Source organism: Sarcophilus harrisii, chromosome 4 (assembly GCF_902635505.1).
Source record: "Sarcophilus harrisii chromosome 4, mSarHar1.11, whole genome shotgun sequence".
In the NCBI taxonomy this organism is placed as follows: domain Eukaryota; kingdom Metazoa; phylum Chordata; class Mammalia; order Dasyuromorphia; family Dasyuridae; genus Sarcophilus; species Sarcophilus harrisii.
In genome coordinates this window covers 61,235,230-61,260,392 of record NC_045429.1, presented here as the reverse complement: position 1 = coordinate 61,260,392, position 25,163 = coordinate 61,235,230, and the positions used below count along the sequence as shown (strand labels likewise).

Sequence of the window (25,163 nt, the reverse complement as noted above, 5' to 3'; positions counted from 1 at the left end):
AATTCACAAGAAAGTAGGATTTGTGAATTGGAAAAAAAATAATTCACTAAAAAAAAATTAGTGAAATGGAAAAAAATTCCATAAAGCAAAACAACTTATTTAAAAACTCAACTGGACATATACCAAAAAAAAAGAAGTAAAAAAGCTAATGAATAAAATAACTCATTAAAAATCAGAACTGAACAAATAGAAACCAATGATTCATTGAGACAGCAAGAATCAGTCAAGCAAAACCAAAAAAAATGATAAATTGGAAAAAAACATGAAATATCTACTTGGAAAAATGACAGACCTGGAAAATAGATCTAGGAGAGAAAATCTGAGGATTATTGGACTTTGTAAAAATTATGATGAAAAAAAGAGCCTAGGATACTATTCTACAGGAAATCATCAAAGAGAATTGTCTAGAGGTAATAGAATCAGAAGATAAAATAGGCATTGAAAGAATTCATCGAACACCTTCTGAAAAAGACCCTAAAATAAAAAGTCCAAGGAATATTGTGGCCAAATTCCAGAACTATCAGATTAAGGAAAAAATATTACAAGCAGTCAGAAAAAAACAATTAAAATATCGAGGTGCCATAATAAGGATCACCCAAGATCTGGCTGCCTCCACATTAAAGGATCTAAGGGCCTGGAATCTGATATTCCAAAAGACAAAAGAACTTGGAATGCAGCCAAGAATAAACTACCCAGCTAAGCTGAGCATTTTCTTCCAGGGAAGAAGATGGACATTTAATGAAACAGATGAATTCCATTTGTTTCTAAGGAAAAAACCAGAACTAAACAAAAAATTTGATCTCCAACCATAGAACTCAAGAGAAACAGAAAAGGTAAAAGGAACTCTTGAGAATTGTATTTCTGTTGTGGATATACAAAAAGACTATATGTATAATTTGATTTTACTGATATAACATAAAAAAGAGAAGTAGTTATGGAAAAGGGATAATGTCAGAAAAGGGAGAAAGGGGAGATAAAAAGAGGGAAACCACATCCCACGAAGAGGCAAAGGAAACTTATCATATCTGAGGGAATTCAAAGAGGGGGAGGAACATTGTGTGAATCTTACTCTCATCAGAGTTGGCTCAAAGAGAAAATAATTGACATACTTGTTTTACAGAAAATCTTCTCTCACCTCATTTAAAAGGGGGAGAGGAAAGGGGAAAAGGAAAAGAGTAATAAGGGAAGGTACAATAAAGGGGAAGTGATTCAAAGAGGGGAGAGAGGGATCCTAAAGAGGGTAAGTAGTGTGATACAAGTGGGGCATATAAGTTTAAAACTGGGAAAGAAGGCTGGGGGGGCAAGTAAAAGAAAAGCATAATCTGGGGATAAGAAGATGGCAGGAAATATAGAATTAGTCATTTTAACCGTAAATGTGAATGGGATGAACTCTCCCATAAAGCAGAGGTAGATAGCAGACTGGATCAAAAGTCAGAACCCTACAATATGTTGTTTACAGGAAACACATTTAAAGCAGGGAGATACGTACAGAGTAAAGGTAAAAGGCTAGAGCAGAATCTATTATGCTTCAAGTGAAGTAAAAAAAAAAAAAAAGCAGGGGTAGCCATCCTTATCTCAGATCAAGCAAAAGCAAAAATTGATCTAATTAAAAGAGATAAGGAAGAAAACTATATCTTGCTAAAGGGTAGCATAGACAATGAAGTAATATCAATACTAAACATATATGCACCAAGTGGTATAGCATCTAACTTCCTAAAGGAGAAGTTAAGAGAGTTGCAAGAAGAACTAGACAGCAAAACTGTACTAGTGGGAGATCTCAACCTTGCACTCTCAGAATTAGACAAATTAAAACACAAAACAAATAAGAAAGAAATTAAAGAGGTAAATAGAATATTAGAAAAATTAGGTATGATAGATCTTTGGAGAAAACTGAATGAAGACAGAAAGGAATGTACTTTTTTCTCATCAGTTCATGACCCAATACAAAAATTGACTACATATTAAGACATAAAGACCTCAAAATTAAATGCAGGAAGGCAGAAATAGTAAATGCTTTCTTTTCAGATTACGATGCAATAAAAACTACATTCAACAAAAAGTTAGGGGTAAATAGATCAAAAAGTAATTGGAAACTAAATAATCTCATCTTAAAGAATGATTGGGTGAAACAGCAAATTATAGACACAATAATTTCACTCAAGATAATGAAAACAATGAGACATCATAACAAAATTTGTGGGATGCAGCCACAGCGATAATAAGAGGAAATTTTATATTTATATATAATTTTATATATTGTATACTTGAATAAAATAGAGAAAAAGAAGATCAATGAATTGGGCCTGCAACTAAAAAAGCTAGAAAAAGATCAAATTAAAAATCCCCAATCAAATACTAAATTTGAAATTCCAAAATTAAAAGGAGAAATTAATAATATTGAAAGTAAAAAACTATTGAACTAATAAATAAAACTGAGTTGATTTTATGAAAAAACCAATAAAATAGATAAGCCTTTGGTAAATCTGATTAGAAAAAGGAGAGAGAAATATCAAATTAGTAGTCTTAAAAATGAAAAGGGAGAACTTTCCATCAATGAAGAGGAAATTAGAGAGATAATAAGGAGTTACTTTGCCCAACTTTATGCCAATAAATTTGATAACCTAAGTGAAATGAATGACTACCTCCAAAAATATAGGGCTCCCAGATTAACAGAGGAGGAAGTAAATTGCTTGAATAATCCCATTTCAGAAAAAGAAATAGAATAAGCTATTAATCAACTCCCTAAGAAAAAATCCCCAGGACCAGATGGATTTACATGTGAATTCTACCAAACATTTAAAGAACAATTAGCCCCAATGCTATATAAACTATTTGATAAAATAGGAAATGAAGGAGTCCTACCAAATTCCTTTTATGACACAGATGTGATACCTAAACCAGGTAGGCTGAAAATAGAGAAAGAAAATTATAGACCAATCTTCCTAATGAATATTGATGCTAAAATCTTAAATAAGCTATTAGCAAAAAGACTATAGAAAATCATCCCCAGAATAATACACCATGCATGATCAAGTAGGATTTATACCAGGAATGCAAAGCTGGTTCAATATTAGGAAAACAAGCAGTATAATTGGCCATATTAATAACCAAATTAACAAAAACCATATGATCATCTCAATAGATGCAGAAAAAGCATTTGATAAAATCCAACATCCATTCCTATTAAAAAACACTTGAGAGTACAGGAATAAATGGACTTTTCCTTAAAATAATCAGTAGCATCTATATAAAACCATCAAGAAGCATCATATGTAATAGGGACTAACTACAACCATTCCCAATAAGATCAGGAGTGAAACAAGGTTGCCCACTATCATCGTTACTATTCAATATTGTATTAGAAATGCTAGCTTTGGCAATAAGAGTTGAGATTAAAGGAATTAGAGTAAGCAATGAGAAAACCACTCTTTGCTGGTGATATGATGGTATACTTAGAAAACCCCAGAGATTCTACTTAAAAGTTATTAAAAATAATCCACACCTTTAGCAAAGTTGCAGGATACAAAATAAACCCACATAAGTAATCAGCATTCTTATTTATCACTAACAAAATCCAAGAGTCAGAGTTACAAAGTGAAATTCCATTTAAAGTAACTACTGATAATATAAAATACTTAGGAATCTATCTGCCAAGAGAAAATCAGAAACTTTATGAGCAAAATTACAAAACACTTTCTACACAAATAAAGTCTGATCTAACCAATTGGAAAAATATTAAATGCTCTTGGATAGGGAGAGTAAATATAATAAAGATGGCAATACTACCTAAACTAATCTATTTGTTTAGCACTATTCCAATCAGACTCCCAAAAAACTATTTTAATGACCTAGAAAAAATAGCAACAAAGTTCATATGGAAAAACAAAAGGTGATGAATTTCAAGGGAATTAATGAAAAAAAATTAAATGAAAGTGGCCTGGCTGTACCACATCTAAAATTATATTATAAAACAATGGTCACCAAAACCATTTGGTATTGGCTAAGAAACAGATTAGTTGATCAGTGGAATAGGTTAGATTCAAAGGACAAAACAGTCAATAACCTTAATACTCTAGTGTTTGACAAACCCAAAGACCCCAGCTTTTGGGATAAGAACTCACTGTTTGACAAAAATTGCTGGGAAAATTGGAAACTAGTATGGCAGAAACTAGGCATTGATGCATACTTAATACCATATACCAAGGTAAAGTCAAAATGGGTTCATGACCTAGGCATAAAAAATGAGATTACAAATAAATTAGAGGAACGCAGGATAGTTTACCTCTCAGACCTGTGGAAGAGGAAGGAATTTGTGACCAAATAAGAATAGAGATTATTATTGATCACAAAATAGAAAATTTTGATTATATCAAATTGAAAAGTTTTTGTACAAACAAAACTAATGCAGACAAAATTAGAAGGGAAGCAAAAAACTGGGAAAACATTTTTGCAGTCAAAGATTCTGATAAAGGCCTCATATCCAAAATATGTAGAGAAATGACTCTAATTTATAAAAAGTCAAGCCATTTTCCAATTGATAAATGATCAAAGGATATGAACAGACAATTCTCAGATGAAGAAATTGAAACTATTTCTAGCCATATGAAAAGATGCTCCAAGTCATTATTAAGCAGATAAATGCAAATTAAGACAACTCTGAGATACTACTACATACCTGTCAGACTGGCTAGAATGACAGAAAAAGATAATGCAGAATGTTGGAGGGCATGTGGGAAAACAGAGACAATAATACATTGTTGGTGGAATTGTGAATACAACCAGCCATTTTGGAGAGCAATTTGGAGCTATGTTTAAAAAGTTATCAAACTGTGCATACCCTTTGATCCAGCAGTGTTACTACTGGGCTTAAATCCCAAAGAGATCTTAAAAAAGGGAAAAGTACCTGTATGTGTAAGAATTTTGTGGCAGCCCTCTTTGTAGTGGCCAGAAACTGGAAACTGAGTGGATGCCCATCAATTGGAGAATGGCTGAATAAATTGTGGTATATGAATATTATGGAATATTATTGTTCTGTAAGAAACGACCAACAGGATGATTTCAGAAAGGCCTGGAGAGACTTACATGAACTGATGCTGAGTGAAATGAGCAGGGCCAAGAGATCATTATATACTTCAACAACAATATTATATGATGATAAATTCTGATAGACCTGGCCATCTTCAGCAATAAGATGAACTAAATCAGTTCTAATGGTGCAGTAATGAACTGAACCAGCTACACCCGGCAAAAAAACTCTGGCAGAGGAGTAAGAAACATTACATTGAATTCCCAAACCTTATATTTTTGCCCGCCTGCATTTTTTATTTCCTTCACAGGCTAACTATACAATATCTCGGAGCCTGATTTTTTTTGTATAGAAAAATAATGGTTTGGACATGTATACTTATTTTGTATTTAATTTATCCTCTAATATATTTAACATGTATTGGTCATCCTGCCATCTAGGGAAGAGAGTGGGGGGAAGGAGGGGAAAAATTGGAACAAAAGCTTTGGCAATTGTCAATGCTGTAAAATTGCCCATGCATATAACTTGTAAATAAAAAGCTATTAAAATTTAAATATATGTATATATATATATATATATATATATATATATATATATATATACATTGCTTTATGAATCATGTTGGGAGAGAAAAATCAGAACAAAAGGGAAAAACCATAGGAGGAAAAAAAAAACAGAAAAAAAGAAGTAAACACAGCATGTACTGCTTTACATTTAATCTCCATAGTTCTTTTTCTGGATGCAGATGGCATTTTCTATTCAAAATCTATTGGGATTACTTTGGATCATTGAACCACTGAGAAAAAGCAATTCTTTCATAGTTGATCAATTCACATTCTTGCTGTTGTGGACAATACATTCCTGGTTATACTTGTTTTTTCAGCATCTGTTCATGTAAAGCTTTCCAAGCCTTTCTAAAATCAGTTTGTTCATTTTTTTTAAAGAACAATAATATTCCATTATCTTCATATATCACAATTTGTTCAGCCATTCCCTAATTGATGGGCATCTACTCATTTTCAATTCTTTGCAATCACAAAAAGAGCTGTTACAAACATTTTTATACATGTGGGTTCTTTCCCCTCCTTTATGATTTCCTTGGGATACAAACCCAGTAGTGGCACTTCTGGGTCAAAGGGTATACATGAAATGAGCACTTTAAAGAAGAATTTGCGATGAGAACTAAAAAGATGGCAAAAGTGTTATAGCTGATGAAAAGGAGGGAAAAACTCAACTCTTAAAATCTTTATTCCGGAACAAATTATTTTCAACATTTCAATTATATTTTCATCTTTAAGTAAACATGCCAAAGGTTTTCTCTATCCAGTCTTTTATATTCTTCTGCCTTTTTTGAAAATTGTTAGAGTATACAGGCAAGTTATCTAATATCAATCAATAAAATATACATTATATATATATACAGAGAGAGAAAGAGAGAGAGAGGGAGAAAGAGAGAGAGAGAGAGACTGTTGTGTCCTGCTTTCTAGAGCCCCCAAGTTGGGGTGACAAAACATACTGTTGCTTTCTAGAGCCCCCACAGCGGGATGATTAAATATACCTTCCTAGTGGAGAAGTGATGAGGAAGGACTCCTGAGGAGTGTAGAAAAATGGAGTCCTTTTATTTCAAGGGCTTTCCCTTTTTTCTAAGGTAACAAAAACAACTCTGAGCACGTAGGAACACATACACAATTTGTTATTGTATGTAGTTTGCCATCTGATAACACTTTTCCACCTGGTATCACTCTGCTTCAATCTCATCGCAGGTTGTCACCAGCCCTTGTCTTCTCAAAAGGCCGAGAATCCTTAGGGGAGATGAATAGTTGAACCAGACATTGTTAACAGTTTCCCTCTGGGCTGAAGGGTCTTATACCTTACCCAGAGTTTCCCCACTGACTGTGACCCTCTACAAGAGACAGTGCATATGTCCATATTGTATACAAAGTAAATGAATTTGTTCAGTTGCTTCAGTCACATTCGACTCTTTGTGCTCCCATTTGGGATTTTCTTGACAGAGAAACTGGAGTTGTTTGCCATTTCCTTCTCTAGCTCATTTTACAAATGAAGAAGCTCAGGCAAACAGGGTTAAGTGACTTGCTCAGGGTAACACAATTACTAAGTATCTGAGGGTGGATTGGAATTCAGGAAGATGAGTTTTACTGATTTCAGGCCTGGCACTCTATTCACTGTGCCTCCTAGCTGCCTACAAACTAATTTAGGAGGAAATAAAATAAGGAAATATGTTAACATACAATAAATCCCATGTCTTTTTACATCTTTAACAAATGCAACATATAATAATCCCTCCTTTAGCTTCAGTCTTATGTTTTTTGGCATTCAGTTCTGAAAATTTTGGCACATATTATTTTTTTTCTTTCTTTTTTTTTTATTATAGTAACTTTTTATTGACAGAATCCATGCCAGGGAAATTTTTTTTTTACAACATTATCCCTTGCACTCACTTCTGTTCCGATTTTTCCCTCCCACCCTCCACCCCCTCCCCTAGATGGCAAGCAGTCCTATATATATTGAATATGTCCTACTATATCCTAGATACAATGTATGTGTGCAGATCCAAACAGTTTTCTTGTTACACAGGGAGAATTGGATTCAGAAGGTAGAAATAACCCGGGAAGAAAAACAAAAATGCAAACAGTTTACATTCATTTCCCAGTGTTTTTTTCTTTGGGTGTAGCTGCTGCTGTCCATCATTGATCAGTTGAAACTGATTTAGGTCTCTTTATCAAAGAAATCCACTTCCATCAGATTACATCTTCATTCAGTATCGTTGTTGACGTATATAATGATCTCTTGGTTCTGCTCATTTCACTTAGCATCAGTTCATGTAAGTCTCTCCAAGCTTCTCTGTATTCATCTTGCTGGTCATTTCTTACAGAACAATAATATTCCATAACATTCATATACCACAATTTACCCAACCATTCTCCAGTTTATGAGCATCCACTCAGTTTCCAGCTTCTAGCTACTACAAACGGGGCTGCCACAAACATTTTGGCACATACAGGTTCCTTTCCCTTCTTTAGTATTTCCTTGGGGTATAAGCCCAGTAGAAACACTGCTGGATCAAAGGGTATGCATAGTTTGATAACTTTTTGGGCATAATTCCACATTGCTCTCCAGAATGGTTGGATTCGTTCACAGCTCCACCAACAATGTATCAGTGTCCCAGTTTTCCCACATCCCCTCCAACAATCATTATTTTTTCCTGTCATCTTATTGGCACATATTATTTAATTCTTCATCATGAAACCACACATCACATTTGATATTGATCATCCTTAAGGGCATGTGGGTAAATGTTTACCAACTAGCTGGGATGGGGAGAGGAAGGAACACATGGAACTCTTTAAGTTTAATTACTTTTATTAACATTTTCTCTATCACTTGAGTCTAGACTGAACCAGATGGAAATAGAATTGGGAAATGTTTGGTTTTTTTATTAGAGCTTTTTATTTTCAAAACATATGTATGGATAATTTTTTCAACATTGACTCTTGCAAAACCTTGTGTTCCAATTTTTCTCCCCTCCCCCGCACTCTTGCCCTAGATGGCAAGCAAGCCAATATATATTAAACATGGTAAAAAATACATGTTAAGTCCAATATATGTATACATAGTTATACAATTATCTTGCTGAACAAGAAAAATCAGATCAAAAAGAAAAAAATGAGAAAGAAAACAAAATGCAAGCAAACAACAACAAAAAGAGTGAAAGGCTATGTTGGCTCCAGATTCAATTCCCCCAGTCCTCTTTCTGGTGTAGATGCCTCTCTTCATGACAAGATCATTGGAACTGCCCTGAATCATCTCATTGTTGAAAAGAGTCATGTCCAACAGAATTGATCATCATATAATCTTGTTGTTGCCATGTACAGTAATGATCTGGTTCTGTTCTTTTCAGTCAGCATTAGTTCATATAAGTTCAGACTTCTCTGAAATCATTTTGCTGATTGTTTTTTATAGAACAATAATATTTCATAACTAGAATTGGGAAATGTTTAAAAAATTAAAAATCTAATATAACATAGATGATTTAATTTGTGATTTTCTGACTCAATATGAGTTTCAAGGGGATCCACTTTCATTTGAATTTGATATTAATGGTCTAGACAATCAACAAAACAATAAATCAAGCTCTGATTTATAGCATTTGCTGATTTCCAAGGTGTAAATGTTCTTGTTGAAAGTTAACAATCAGCTCTCAAGAGCCATCTTGGGCTGACTCCATCACAGCCCTTAGAATCTTTTCTGAATAGCCTATTTTATAAACAACATTTCTAACCTGGAAAGGCAATATGATGCAGTGAAATGGAAGGTAATGTAGACTTGGAGTCAGGACACTTCACATCCTTCCTCAGACTCTCAAGTTATGGACAAGTCACTCAACATCTCTATCTTCATCTGTAAAATTAGGGAGTTGGACTTCATGACCTCTGAGGTCCTTTGTGTTCTAATTCCAAAATCCTGTGATTAAATCTCATTGATTTTCAAGGGGAGTTAAATCAAATGCATTCTCAAGCCATTGGTGCAACTTAATCTACATTTCTTGCATTGACTAAAAGTGGAGAAACCAGCTCAATCTAGTTTCATCTGAGTGAAGATCGGATGTTTTGAGTCAGCCTAATGGAGCAGAAATACACATCATTGACCATTGCTATCACAAAATAAAACTATAGTAATATTATTGTTAGTTTCAAGTAATTCATCTTTCTCTTTCCCTCCTTTCTTTTTCTCTTTCTCTCTCCCTCCCTCCTTCCTTCTCTCCCTTTTTCTCTTTCTCTGTCTCTTGCTATCTCAATCTCTTTGTACTCTGATCCATATTTCTCTTTATTATTTAAATTAGAAAATGGAGTTGTCAGATTATTTGTGATAATTATTCTTTTTTCTTTTAGGAAAAAGCCCAACTTGCATGTTTTGACTATGGAGAGGTCATATGTAAAGAGGGTGATATGCCGCAAGGAATTTACTTGATTATTTCAGGAATGTCAAGTGTAAGAGCCATATTAAAATCAATTATAGAAATGTAATTTAAAATAAGAAAAAATTTTGGAAATTTAAAAGGTTTCAAAAAACCTCTTTTTTTATATGACTAAACATTTATGTCTAACCTAAGACTGTGATTGATCTATAAGAAAGGTGAAGGGTAGGCTACCCATTATATCAAATGACAAGAGGGGTCTCCAGAATCAATAGCAGCAGGAACTATACACTATTGAGTAAGACTGTGTTCCTTAATAGATACCATTCAGTACCAGCAAGACCTAATGTTGGGAGAAACATCTTTTGCTCAAGTTCATTGATCCACTACTCATCCTCCTTCCCTCAAGATTGTAGCCATTAAGATTTGGGTACCTAAACTCTTCCAAATTCTACTACTCAGACTTATACAATTAAATTCAAATCTCATCCAAAGATATTAGGTTCAATGATGAGTGAAAACTTAATCAGTAATCAGTAATCAATTTCACATTAAAAATGTGTCAAACTTAAAAAGTAAAAATATGATAAAAAATAAAAATATTAATATAAAACCTATAAATATAAAAATGTTGTTGGGAGGTGCCTCTTGCATTTAAACAACACCAACAATATGCTACAGTTTTATTGGGCTACCGTGAATCTTTCCATTGCCCTTTGAGTCACCCATAATTTTAGGTTTCCAGAAAGAGTGTTGTTTCATGATTTATAGTCATTGATATACCTGCGAAAATGTTGCTCTTAAAAAATATGTGTTTGGAGTCTTTATTTTGGTCAGGAAGCATCTTGAAATCCTTGAAAGTGATAAAAAATTTCTCAAATCCAACACAGCCTTCAGTCTTCCCTTTCTTCAATTCAATTTGGTAAGATTAGAAGTGGTATTTTAAAAAAGAAAATGAGGTTAATTTAGCATGATTTCTTTCTAATGATTCCTTGTTAATTCATGCTGATCACCACTTTTTTAAGTACTTAAAAATCATTCATAGTATTTTGCTAGAAATTGAAATTAAGCTCACCATCTTATAGTTTGAAGAATAGGGTTTATCACCTTCATTGAGGACCAAGACATCACTTATCCTCTTCCCACTTTGCACACCCTAGAGTATCCTTCATGATTTGTCAAAGATTTATAATAATGGTTCTGCAATAATATTTATAAATACATTTAGTACCCTGAGAATTTCAATTTAGACCTAATAGCTTAACCTCATTGAGGGTAACTAAGTATTCATTTCCCATCTTCTCATATGTCTTGAATTTCAATTTCCTATTATTTGTTTTTGTTCTATCAAATATTGAACAGATAAACCAAATGGACTGTGTTACTCTATTGATTACCCCAAATATTGTGCAAATGCTAGGATCTTGTAATATTCAAACATTACAATCATACCCTGGCATCATGCTCTCTCTGTACCCCTTATTCCTTCCCAACTTCATCCAGAGATTGTCATCGGATATTTCCTCAGCTAACTGATGGCTGGTATTGTTCTGCTAAGGATTCCACATTCATGGCACAAACCTATTTTAAACAAATGGTGAATCTTTCCATTTGAAAAGACTAGTTGGTTGCTGTTATGGTCTTCAGAAAGGATAAGAACTTACGCTTATAATAGGTAAAGAAGCTATTTTGTCAGGTCACAATCTATGTAATTCTTTACATAAGAAACAGCTTACTCTAAATTATAAAAATGTAAAGTCATAAGGAAAAAAGGTCCCCAAGAACTTTGAAATTTCTTATAAAACTTCTCTTTCAAATGACTGTAATCATTTATGCCTAGGATATATATTATAATTAGTCAACAAATATGTATTGAAGGCCTACTATGCAGCAGGCACTATGGAATACAAAGACAGAAAGGAATCACTTTCTATTTTCAAGGAGCTTATATTTTATCTGGGGATGTGTCCATATGGAGTAAGTATAAATAAAATAAATATAATTGGTGGGAGATAGCACTAAAAACTGCAGGGATCAGGAAGGCTTCATTTAAAAAAAGGTGATGCTTAATTCGAGTTTTGAAGAAAATGAAGGCTCTAGTGACAGAGGGTAGGGGAAAATGTGTTTCAAGCATGGATGGCAGACATATTTCAGTTGACCAGTGAATTGTCTAGGTAGAGATATATTAACTGTAATAATAGACCTTGAAACTCAACTGATCTGAAGCACTCTGGAGCCAGGCAGTTACAGGAGACTTTTCTATGAAGACCAACCTACAGATTCCCATGCCAGAGGTTGTTGACCTTCTAATGTCGGGAGAGGTGTCTGTCCTTTTAGAACCATGCAAGCTTTTCAAAATCTTTTGAAAGATCTGTGGCCTCTTCATCGTACATGGTTGGTATCCTTGTTATTCTGCTAGTTTGTCTTTGCTCTATTTAGTTTTTCCTTGCATTGATAGCTTTTCAATGTCACATGAAAAGCATCATCACTTAATAAGGATAGTGGATGGCCCAATAGAGAAAATATTTAAGCTTGGAATCAGGAAGACTCTGAGTTTCATTTCTGCCTCAGGTATGTTTGGGGGTCACTGTGAACAAATCATTTAATCTCTCTCCACTTCAACTTCTTTAAATAAAAATAATAATAGCGCTTATGCCACAAAATTATTGTGATGATCAAATGAAATATAAAGTGAATTGAAAATCTTACAGCTATATAAATGCCTACTATTATTATTGCCATATAGATGTGGTACATGTTTCTACTTTTATTATCACATTGCATAAGTTTTATTATGCATTTTTTACTTATGCATTAAATTTTTAATTATTGCTTTTGAAATAAAGGTTTGTTCATGCTTTTCAACATTAGAAATCTAATTATGAGTTAACAAGCTAAGACATGTTCTCAGGTTGAAGTTTATATTGTTCTTGGCAGGAAAATCAAGACCAAAACTGAAAACAAAAACCTAGAAGCAAAAGAAGAGTTAAGTAGTTCTACTCTATCTGTTCATTTTCTATACCATCTTCCTTTTTTCTCCAAAGATTCTATCCCTTACTTATCATCTTGTCTTCCTTTTTTGCTTTCCTTAATGGAATTCATTCTTGATTTTAGATTTCTTCATATTCTTATAGGACTGTGCTACTTTGCAGTATTTATTCTTAGTTTCCTTACCTTGTTAATTTTTGTTTAAAAGATATTTTTAAAAAATTCAATATGACAAAGCTGTATGTTGTCACCTTATTTATTTAATTTACATGCAGAGTGTATGACATGAAATGCCAGTGGGGATGAATAAAAAACTGGAATTGAGGTTGCCAGAAGAAATATCAATAATCTCAGATATGCAGATATCATTTTGATGCAGAAGAATTAAGAATCTTCTTGATTAGGTGAAAGAAAAGAGTGTAAAAACTTACTCAAAGCTTAACATAAGAAAACTTGGCAATGGGTCTTATTATTTTCTGACAAACAGAGGGGAAGAAATGGACCAATGTCAGATTTGATATTCTTGGATTCAAAGATAACTGCAGTTGCAATAATGAAATTAAAAGATGCTTGGTCATTGGAAGGAAAGCTGTGGCAAATCTAATCAGCATACCTAAAAGCAGAGATGTCACTTTGCTGACAAAGGTTTGTGGAGTCAAAGCTATAGTTTTTTTCAGTGGTAATGCATGGTTGTAAGAAGAAAACTGAGTGCTACAGAAACTGACATTTTCAAATTGTGCATCTGGAAAAGACTTTTCAGAATCTCTTACACAGTAAGGAAATCCAATCAACCAAGACTTAAAGGAATTAATTCATGCTATTAAATGGAAGATCAAATACTGAAGCTGAAGCTTGACTACTTTGGCCACATAATGAGAAGATGGGGGACTCATTGGAAAGTATGTTGATGTTGGGAAAGATTGAAGATAAGAGGAGAAGAGAACAGTAGAGGATCAGATTGATAGTCTCATGGAAACAATGAACATGAACTTGGACAGACTTTGAGAGATAGTGATTAGGTGCCATGCTATGATCCATCGGGTCTTGAAGAGTTGGACACAACTTAAAATAACTGAACAACAACATTTATTGATTGAATGATCAGTTGATTGACAAAATGAAAAAAATTAATTCAGGAAATTGCCATTCTGGACCTGATTCTCAACAACAAAGAGGAACTAACTTTTGGGGAAGAAACTTTGGGATCCCTTTTGTGGAATTGACATTTCTTTATGTTATAGCTTATGATAGAGAAGGAAAAGAAGGCTGGGCATAGTGTGGCATGTATCTTAAAGAGATTTCAAAGAGTATAAAGGAAAAAAAGGTAGAATATCATGGGCAATCACCCCAAAGGGAAAGTTGACTAAAAATCAACACTAAGATACTAAAGTTTCTACTTTAGTAGCTTAATAGAAAAACTGAAAGGTAAAATGATTTCTGGATTTTTGAGTTTAAAATCTAAACAAGACAGTGATTTCCCTGAAAACCCTCATTCTCCAAGTTGGTCAGACAGCATAAAACACATTTCCTTTAGAGTAGAGTAATAAAAGATTTTGAGGGGACTCATTTCCTGAGATATAGAACATGAGATAATGAAAAGGGTACTATATTCAGAGACAAGTCTGGAGTTGAATCTCAACTCTTCCACTGACTCGATGTATGACTATAGACAAATTATTTTTCTTTCTTTGAGCCTTAGTTCCTTCACCTATAAAATGAAAATGATAATTTCTGTACCCATATCACAGGGTAGTTGTAAGCATCAAATGAGACAATGTATATAAAATGCTTATAATCATGAGGCTCTAAAAAAACCTAAATTTTTATTATTCTTGGCAGCATGAATTCTGATTTCTATTTTAATTCTGTGTGTGTAAATTTGTGTGTGTGTATGTGTGTGTTTCTCTCTGCAGCTAAATGGCTCACTTCTTCACTTTGGAATTCATCCTAAGCTGAGAGAAAAAGCAAATTTATCCAAAACATATACTGAATACATCACGAGTGGAGATATAATAGGAGAGTTGAGTTGTCTGCTTAAAAGAGAAATGGGTTATACAGCCACCTGTGAAACCACTTTGCAGGTCAGATATCACTACTTTTTTCACTGTATGTTACATGCTGGGGTCACCCTGAGCTAAGGAGAGCAAATGAAACATTTTCAGTGTGAAAATCTGGACCTTTGAAATCAGTAAACATTACAAATCATGGCTTGATTTATTGTTTTGTTGATTGTCTAGTCTTAAGAAAGTAATAGAAAAAACAATAATTTAGATTAAACTTTAAATTGTGTCCAGCATATTTGGGGGCAGCGTAGGGAGTTGTTAAACATTTACCAATATGTCTGTCCCTCATTAAAGTTTTCTTTCATGTAAACCAGAGTCCATGGTTTGATTATTTTCCTCTGAGAATTCTGATATTTTATTGTGAAAACCACCCAAAAGATCAGAGAATAATGGAATCTCAGGATTTTAAAGCAAGAAGAAACTTAAGGCATTCCCATTTTAAAGTAACCCCCAGTCATGATCCCAGATCTGCTGGAAGACCTCCAGAGAGGGCAAATCCTGTTACTATCCAAGGCAACCATAGCCTTTTTAGACACCTCTATTTAGTAGGCAGTCATCATGCCTAGATTTCCCTCTTTGATATTTAGATTAGGATCTTACATGTAGAATATCAACATTTAAATTAATATTTTTGGATAGTCTGAGACCTTTGGTTCTTAGCTTCTTCTACCTGATTCCCTCCTCCCCCCTGTTTCTGTATCAATCTGTGTCTCTACATTTCTCTGCCTCTCACCCCTGTCCTTTCAATGACAGAAGTATTTTTTTGCCAAATGCATTCATTATGAAATGTCTATCAAATGTCTCATCTTTTTGATGAGCCAACCACTCCATTCTTAGAGCCAACCACTTAGATTCTTAGAAATCAAATCTGAAGCAATAATGATAAAGCTTTCTTTTCACTGACCTAACCTATGACAATCTCAGGTATCCTCCATACCATGATAATGTGTCACAGTAGGACTCTGTGGACTTCACACAATAGTCTATAACAAGAAAGCTGGGGTACTGATTTTGCTGAATCTTCAGAGCTGATTAAGAGCTTAAATCTGATTCCTTTAGTGAACACCTCAGTATTTCCTTTTTCTCTTGGGCTTCTCTGTCTTTTTATGTTTTCTTTGCATTCAGAAGTCATGGTATACTGACTTGAGCTTACCCTAGAATCAAGTCTTAAATAAATATGTTAATATAAAAATATAAAGTATTTTTTGCAAAAATTAAATAGAGCATAACAAAATAGATAAGCTCTATCCTAGGTTCCCCATATTTGCAACTGCCTACCGGAAATTTTGAACTAGATTTCTTGTTGATATCTCATCCCTCAAACCCCAATATTGTTTGCAATCTTGACATCAGCCTTGGTTACTTTATATCTAATCAGCTGTCGAATGTGGTAATTTCTATGGCTACGTCTCATGTCTATTTCATTCTCTCAATTTACACAGCTATCACTATAATCCAAGCTCTCATCACTCCTTAATTAGACTATTGATCTCTCTACCTGGTCTCTAGTCTCTCTGATTCATTTTATACATAGCAACCAAAGGAATTTTCCTAAGCCATAGTCCTCATCACTTCATTCTTTTACTAAATAAATTCCTATTCAGTTTTGGGTTAAATATAAGCCTATTGGACATTTTAAAACTTCTTGCAACCTGGGTTTGACACTACACATAAGTCTTTTAACACTTTATATGGTCCAACTAAATTGGCTTTCTTGGTATTCCTCTTATGGTCATGACCAAGTTCCTCATCCAGTCAGAAAAGACTTCTTCTTGCTCCTGATTAAAATATTTTTGACTGATTCAAGGAGATGTTCACATCTTGTTCATACTTAGAGAAATTGAGTTGTATTCTCACTTGATGACTATACCAAGGATTACCATCTTGATATTTGGGATAGAGCGATGTGGTTTACTGAATTGAATATCCCTCTCCCCTCCCTCACATTCATACCCTTACAAATGTCCTCATCATACTACACAAAAATAGCCAATTTCTTGGCATGAATAGAGTTCTGATTTTCTTATGATCTTATTATTATTGTTCATTCCCATGTTGTTATTATTGTGTTTTTTTTTCAGGCCTGTTTTATCAGCCTAGAAGACTTATATGAAAGTCTTGATGTATTCTGGTCATTCTTAGAAGAAAAAATGTGGCTGAACGTTGCACTCAACATAGCAAACCAATATATAAAAGCAGGCATAATGGGTGAGGTAAGACGCGATTCAATTATTATGATTCTTAAAAATAATTTCATTTATATAGAAAATGTAGTATATCAATAAATAAATAATATATAATATGATTTATAATGTAATTATTAGTTTGATTTTTAGTGATGTATGGGACTCCCATCAAACTCCTTTTACTAATTCAGATCAATATCTCTTATGTAACAGAATCTTAAGAACTGCCTGGTGGTTCGCTGAATCTAATTCTTATGACTTCAAGGCCAGTTCTCAATCTCATTTATAATGCTATCTCACCTATGAGATCTAGGCTGTTATTTCACAGAACAAAAGGATACTTACAAAATATATAATTTGTAGGTTTTGAAATAGAAGGAACTAGAGATTCAGGCATATTTCTTTTTAAACCTCTGCATATAGTGTCACTAACTCATCATAATGCTATCAAGGTAGATTCCACAGATATTAACTTAATAAACCGCAAGAGGCAAGGACAGTGCTAATAGGAATAATTTAATGAACATTCAGCTGAATCTCAGCTCATTGGAACTTATTCAGTCAATCAATAAATATTTGTTGTGTCTACTTTGTACCAGCTACTGTGCTAACCATTGGGGACACAAAGAAAAAAAATACAGTGCTTGTTCTCAAAAAGTTGACAGTTTAATGGGGGGGTAATAACATGGAAACAAATATATATATATATATATATATATATATATATATATATATATATATATATATAAACCAGCTATATGCAGGACAAATTGGAATTTATCAATGGAGGGAAGGCATTAGAATTGAGGTGGGATTTTAGCTGGCACTTGAAAAGAAACCAAGGAAGCCAAAATGCAGAGAGGAGGAGGGATAGGATTCCAGGAGGCTAGCCACTGAAAATTCAGGGGTACAAGAGATGAATCCAGGTCAAGTCACCCAATAGACAGTTGAAGATTTCAGATCTGAGGTCAGTGGAAAGGTTAGGGCTACATTTGAGAATCATCAGCATAGTGGTGATTGAATCTATTGTAGCTGGTGAAATCACTAAGAAAAATAGTGTAACGGAAGAAGAGGGCCTAGGAGAGAACTGTGTGGTTCATCCATGGTTAGCAGGCAAAGCCTGGATCAAGATCCAGCAAAAGAAGGAGCTGCTAGGGGTCAGAGGAGAAACAGGAGAGAGTAGTGTCAGATAAACCTAAAGGAAGATAGTATGGAGAAGATGATGATCAACATCAAAGGTTACAGACAAGGCAAAAAGAATGAGAACTGAAAAAAGCCATTAGATTTGATAAGAGATTATTAGTAACTTTGTAGAGAGTAGTTTCAGTTAAACGAGGAAGTTGGATACATGATTAGAGAATTAAGTGGAGACAGAGGAAAGGCAAGAAAAACTGGACAACAGCTAAGAGGAATGATTGGATCAAGTGAGGGTTTTTTTGAGATGTAAGAGAGATGTAAGCATATCTGTAGGAAGTAAGAAGCTTCTAGTAGACAAGAAAATGTTGACAGTAAATAAGAGAATTGGGTTGATAGAAGGAACAACTTGCTGAAGAAAATGGGATGAAATGGGTATCACTTGTGCAAATAGAGGGAATCCCTTCTTTTGCAAGAAGGGCCAATTCTTCACACAAGAAAAGAATGGAAGAAGAGATAGTGAAACCAACCCAAGTGATGTGAGATGAGGAGGAACAAAAAAGTGTAACTCGGTGAATGGCCCCAGTTTTTTTCAGTGAAATATGAGGCGAAGTTCTCAGCTGAGGAAGGTGAGAGGTGAGGGAATTATGAGGCGTTTGAGGGAAGGAAAAGGTTTGGAAAAGCTATTGAGATGAGTGGGATATTAGGTCAATTATTGAAGTGTAAAACATTTCCTTGCTGCATTGAAATTACATCACAAAAATTTGTAGTGGATCCAGTAATCATGGTTTCATTAGTTTCTCTAGCTTCAGCAGCAAACGTGTAAGAGCAAAGGCAGTGGATGGGGTATGGGTTGATAAGACAAGATTGGGAATTGGATAAAGGCACAAGGAACTCGAGAGAAGAAGGCAATATAGGGATGAATTGGTTCAGAAAGGGGTCAAGATGGATAAGGGAGGAAAGTGTAAGTATAGGGTGATAGTCTGGGAAATACTTGAGGGATTATAGATCATCGCATGATTGAAGAACAGGGTTTCAAGTTTCAAGGGAAAGAGAAATATAGAATGACAATAGAATGTAACCAGATAATGGGAATTTCAGAATTTGTGAACATGGACACAGTGATGGCAAGATCAAGGATAAGACAAATTAGTGTATGTCTATGGTAAGGTAGAAGTATCAGTAACGTGAAATGAGCAAATCAAGGAACTATGATGTTAGTATTTGTGTCATGTTAAAAAAAATCGTTCAGTTGCATGCAATTCCAAAACTCCATAGATGTCCATGGAGTTTTCTTTGCAAAGATACTGGAGTGACTTGCCATTTCCTTCTTCAGTTTTTTGCAGGGATGGGTTAAGTGATTTGTCCAGATTCACATAGCTAGTAAATGAGGTCAGTTTCATTCTGGTTTTTCTGATTCCAGGAGCAGTGCTCTATCCACCACACTTCCCAGTTGCCCCTAGAGTATTTGAGGGAGTATTAATGTGCATGTTGAAGTCTTCTAGTATAAAAGCAGAAGTTGGGAAGAAAAACCTGTGAATCTGGAACTTAACGCATTGAGGAAAGAAGGGGAGTGTTCTGAAGCTGAGGAGACAATAGTTAACAGTTAGTTGAGTGAGTGGTAGATATAGATTGAAAGAACCTCTAAGAAATTGAGATTACTAAATAGAGGTGGTATTGGGGAAACCTGATGGCACTGGGGAACGAGGCATATTCCAATTTCCCCACTTCTGTGTGAATTAGGGAATGAGTGAAAGTGTGGCCAGTGCAGGAAAAGGAGACCAGAGAAGCTGTGACATTAAATGAGAGTCAAGTCTCAAACATAGACCAGAAGATGGAAGAAGTAGGAAAGAAATAAAATTCAAAAGGAAAACGAAAGTATTGCCCACAGAGCAAGCAAGCATTTGAGAAAGCGCAGTGAAAGGGGAAGACACTTTTAGGGTGGGACACTGGGGAGATGGGTTTAAGGGAATGGGAAGAAGGGATATATCTGGCTGTGAGGGATTAGGGGCAAGGGATGTTTGAATGGAGAGACTCAGGGGTTAAGAGCACTGGGATGAGGAAAATATGAATAGGGGGAAGTTTATTAGTCATTGAGGAAGAAATTAAGGTCGATTTTTATTTTCCATAAGAATCTGTCTTCCAGAGTCTTAAGCATTCAAGTGAGAGGATAGGTTCTGGAATCTGAAGGAATGTTGATAACTCCCTTTCCCCTCAGAAGACTAGAACAGCCCAGACATTTAATAGTGTCTCTTTTCTGAAAGGGAGGTGTCTAGTACTCAATGAAGTAGTGTTCTAGTTGAAGACAAAAAGACAAAAAATAGACAGTTCCCCCTCTAAGAGAGCTTACATTCTAAAAGAAAATACTATGCATGTACAAATGAGTATGCAGTGTGTCACATTTAGGAGGGAGAGGACAATAACCATCAGAAAGAACGGGATGGCTTTACTGTGGATGTGGGGCCTGAGTCCCAAAGGAAAAGGATTTCGAGAGGAACTGCACTCCTAAACTTTATACCTTTTTATTGTGAATGTTTCCTTCTTCAGCCCAATTCTGTTCAGAGAGCTTGCCATTTATAGAGTAGTAATGGTTACTATAGAGTAGTAATACAACTTTCTGCTCATGGAGCACAAAGAAAGGACTAAGAGTGAGTTTTTTGTACCAACCTACACAATAGCATTAAGATCAGTGGGAACTTTGTCATTTATTTTTAGAAATTAACATCTCATAAGATTTTGGAACATCATAATGTTTATATGGAAATTTTATCAAGCTAGAGCACTTAAGACTGGACTTCCTTCAGTTCATTAGGAGGAACCTTCTAATGAATGTTGTTCAAGATTGGAATGGTTCTCCCGTTGAGCTAATGAGCTTATTGCTGGGGATCTTACAGCCAAAGCTGGATGACTTTTTATGAATGATTTTGTGTAGGAGTTTCCTATACTAGGTGAGGATATGATGTTAGGTCACCTCTTAAGGTCACATTCAGATGATTCTATGATGATGTGCCCCTCAGTTCTGTGGAAAATGACATTTTTTGGTCCTTGTCTTTTTTATTTCTGATTCTATGATACTGGGAACTAAGCCAATAAAACCAGTTCTACCTAAACTAATGGGAGACTTTTTAAAACAACATGTGGATTGTAATCTTTTTAAAGACTTTTGGAAAGCCTAAATATTATTAATTGTTCATTGGTTCTCCATTGTCCATATGATTTTTTTTTTAAAGATTCCCATAGATTACTGAGGCATGATTTCCTCTCAATGAAATTGTGTGATAGTTCTATTATTTAAGTCAACTCAATAAACAGTTATTAAACAGCAACTACTATGTGTACTAGGTGTTGTGTGTACCAAAAAGGACAAGAAACATTCCCTGTTCTTAAGGAGTTTACAATCTAATGGGGGATAAAATGCAACTAGCTGTCTACCAACAAATTAACATACAGGTTAAATTGGGGATAATTTCAGAGTAGAGGCACAAGTATAGGCAAAGGCTTCTTGCAGAAGCTACAAACTTGGAGGCAGGGATCCAGGGAAGTCAGGAGGTAAAGGTGATTAGGGAGAGTGATCTAGGTATAAGGGAAGCCAGAAGGCAGATCACTTATTTATATAATTTATTTTTAGGAATTAACATATCAGAAGTATTTAGAAGAAAATAATGTGTACATGGAAAATTTATCAATCTATAGTGAACTGTCTATTTACGATAATACTATGCAATATGTTCTCATTGTATTTGGAAGTGTGAATAATGTTGCTACGGAGGAACCATATTTTGCCCCCAGCTTAATACCTCCAACATGTTTTCAGGTAAGAAGAATAATTCCTGGCATTTTAAATTTGTACTTTATTATTCTTTGCATCTTTCCCACAAATCTTGTCAGGATATTGTTCTATCTACAGAACTAAAAAAATAGTATAGCTTCACCTCAAAAGCATAGATCCTATAGCCACTACGTCAGGACTAGACCTGTGATTTCATCAGTAAAGGGAATTTCTTAGTGAGAAACCCTTTACAAATGTAGCACAAATGATTTTGTGCTGTTGTTGATTCTTAGTTATTAAGGAAAACATATTTTTGATTGAGCTACATATAGTCATATAATAATAATACAAAAAATTATATGACTAAAATGGACTTAGGCATTGATGATAAAATCATAATCATAATTTTAAACATTTAAAACCTGTATTTACCGGTGGGAAGAGGGGAGGGCCAAGTCAATGACTGGGAAAATGGTGATCAGCTTGATTAGGGTACCATTTGTTTGCTCTACAAAACTCTTTATCTTGGAATGGATGGTATCTTTTGTTTTTATATCCTCCTCATTTTGAAATATGTGTCTCTTCTCTCCCCCACATAGAAGAATACAAATAAAGAAAAAAGCAGTTTAGAAAAACTAACTAAAATTATCAACCAAGTTTGAGCTTATAAACAGTGAGTTTCACTGATAGTCCCTCAGCATACAAAGGAAAGGAGGCAGATACAGATTCACATCCCTTCCTCAGAGCCAAGCTTAGTTTTTATGGTTATTGTTCTTTGTTCTCAAAGAGGACCAAAATGACTTCACTATGTCAAGAGTCAAGTTATTATATCTGATTGATTGATCAGATCAACACGAGCTTGGAATGCTCTGCCACAGGTCAGACACAAATAGTCCCTCTGAACATCTGGGGTGGATTCTCTAACTTTGGGCATCTTGCAGTTTTTCTGAGTTAATTCACTCCTGCTTTGCTCATAGATCACAACACTTTCTCTGATGGGGGCATGCCTTGCTGGGTGGTCTTGTGCCAGTTGTAATGTATATCATACAATCAATTCTGAAGTGAAGACAGACTTTGAGAGTGTCCTTGTATTGCCTTTTCTGACCACCTTGTGAGGACTTGTCCTGTATGAGTTCTCCTCCATAAATAATCTATTTGGCAAGCGTACATTTGGCCAGCCCAAAGGACTGGTGCTCTTTGCAGTAGAGTTGGAATGTTTGGCAGTTTAGTTCGAGAAAGGGCCTCAGTGCCTGATATCTTATCCTGACAGGTGATTTTCAGAATCTTCCTAAGACAATTCAAATGGTAGTGATTCAGTTTCCTGTTTATTATAATTATAAAATTTAATTTCTTTTTTTGTTCTTTCCATATACATTATTGAAGGCATTGTATATATATATATATATATTTTTTTTTTTTCTGTTTCCTCTCATTTCACTTATTTCATTTGTATTCTTATACTGCTTTGTATTTCTTAAAATCATAGTTTTTTGGAGAGCAATAATATTCCCTTAGGAGTCATGTACCAAAATTATTTTTTATTTATTCTTCAATTGTTGAGCATATTCTTTTTTTCCATTTCTTTTCTATGACAAAAAGGTACCTTTACAGATATTTTGGTGTGTATGGGACCTTTCTATCTTTCTATATATCTAGAAAGGGGATCCATAGGTCAAAGGGTATGGACATTTTAGTCCCTTAGCATAATTCTCCTTTGCTTTTTAAAGTGGTTGGACCAATTCAACTCCAACAATAATCTGTCAGTGTGCTTACCTTCCATGACCTTTCCAGCATGGATCATTTCTACCTTTCATTATTTTTGCCAATTTTCTGAGTATGAGGTAGAAAGCTAATGTTGTTTTTAATATTTTTCTTAGTAGTCATTTAAAGAAATTTTTCATATTATTATTAGTAGTGTGTCATTCTTTTGAGAATTGTTGCTATCTTTTGAGAAAAATTATTCCTGTCTGGTAATCATTTACCGTTGTTGGGGAATGGCTCTTGGTGTCAATATATTTATGCTATTCCCATACATGGATATTAGGAGGTTATCAGAGATATTTGATGCAAAAAATAATTTTTTAACCAATTGACTTTCTCTATTTATCCTAATTGATTGATTTGTTCCTGCTAAAACTTTTCTATGCCATGGAATCACTAATCACATGGAATCACTAATCACTACCATTTGAATTGTCTTAGGAAGATTCTGAAAATCACCTGTCAGGATAAGATATCAGACACTGAGGCCCTTTCTCGAACTAAACTGCCAAGCATTCCAACTCTACTGCAAAGAGCACAAGTCCTTTGGGCTGGCCAAATGTATGCTTGCCAAATAGATTATTTTATGGAGGAGAATTCATACAGGACAAGTCCTCACAAGGTGGTCAGAAAAGGCAATACAAGGACACTCTCAAAGTCTGTCTTCACTTCAGAATTGATTGTATGATATACATTACAACCAAGTTATTTTTCTATTTTGTCTTTTAAAATCACTATCAAATAGTTTTGATGACTTCTAGTTTATAGTATAAATTGAGGTCAGAAAGGATTATTCATTCCTTCATTTTATTGTTTCTCTTGAGATTCTACTTCTTTTATCCAAATGAATTTCATTTTTATTTTGTCTAGCTCTACAGAATATCTCCTTGTTAGTTGGATTGTTAAAGTACCTAACGCTGAACTCTAATATCTGTCTCTTTTATCATTTTGGCCTATCCCAATCCTAAACATTAAAGATTTCTCCATTTTTTAAAAAGTTATTTTTTTCAAAGCATATTTTGCTTTTTTTTTTTTTACCTCAGATTTTTCTTTACTTGTCTATATTTGTATTGCTAATCAACTTTATCTTTGGAGAGCACTGTGGATTCAATTTTTTTTTTTTTGTTCTGCCTATTCTGTTGGGTAGATCATAAATTCTTTCACAATTCTTCTTTTTCTCTTGAACCTGCCTACTGTGTTTTTTTTTTTTTTCTCTTAAGAACTGACAAGATCCTATACTATAGTTTCCTTTGCTTTGAAATGTTCATTTGGAGATATTTGGACTCAGTTAGATGGAAGG

General features: G+C 34.4%; 1 protein-coding gene across 4 annotated transcripts in view; it reads left to right on the top strand.

The window, feature by feature from the left end:
- Positions 1-25,163, top strand: part of SLC9C2 (solute carrier family 9 member C2 (putative)) — a 105,373-nt gene that overhangs the window by 68,174 nt on the left and 12,036 nt on the right. For 2 of the 4 annotated variants that reach the window (XM_031936908.1, XM_031936910.1), the window contains 4 exons: positions 9,937-10,035; positions 14,864-15,031; positions 17,095-17,226; positions 21,962-22,147. In XM_031936908.1, the coding sequence (XP_031792768.1) occupies positions 9,937-10,035; positions 14,864-15,031; positions 17,095-17,226; positions 21,962-22,147 (585 nt within the window). The remainder of the gene's footprint in view (positions 1-9,936; positions 10,036-14,863; positions 15,032-17,094; positions 17,227-21,961; positions 22,148-25,163) is intronic. The other 2 variants (XM_031936911.1, XM_031936909.1) reach the window with 2 other exon arrangements.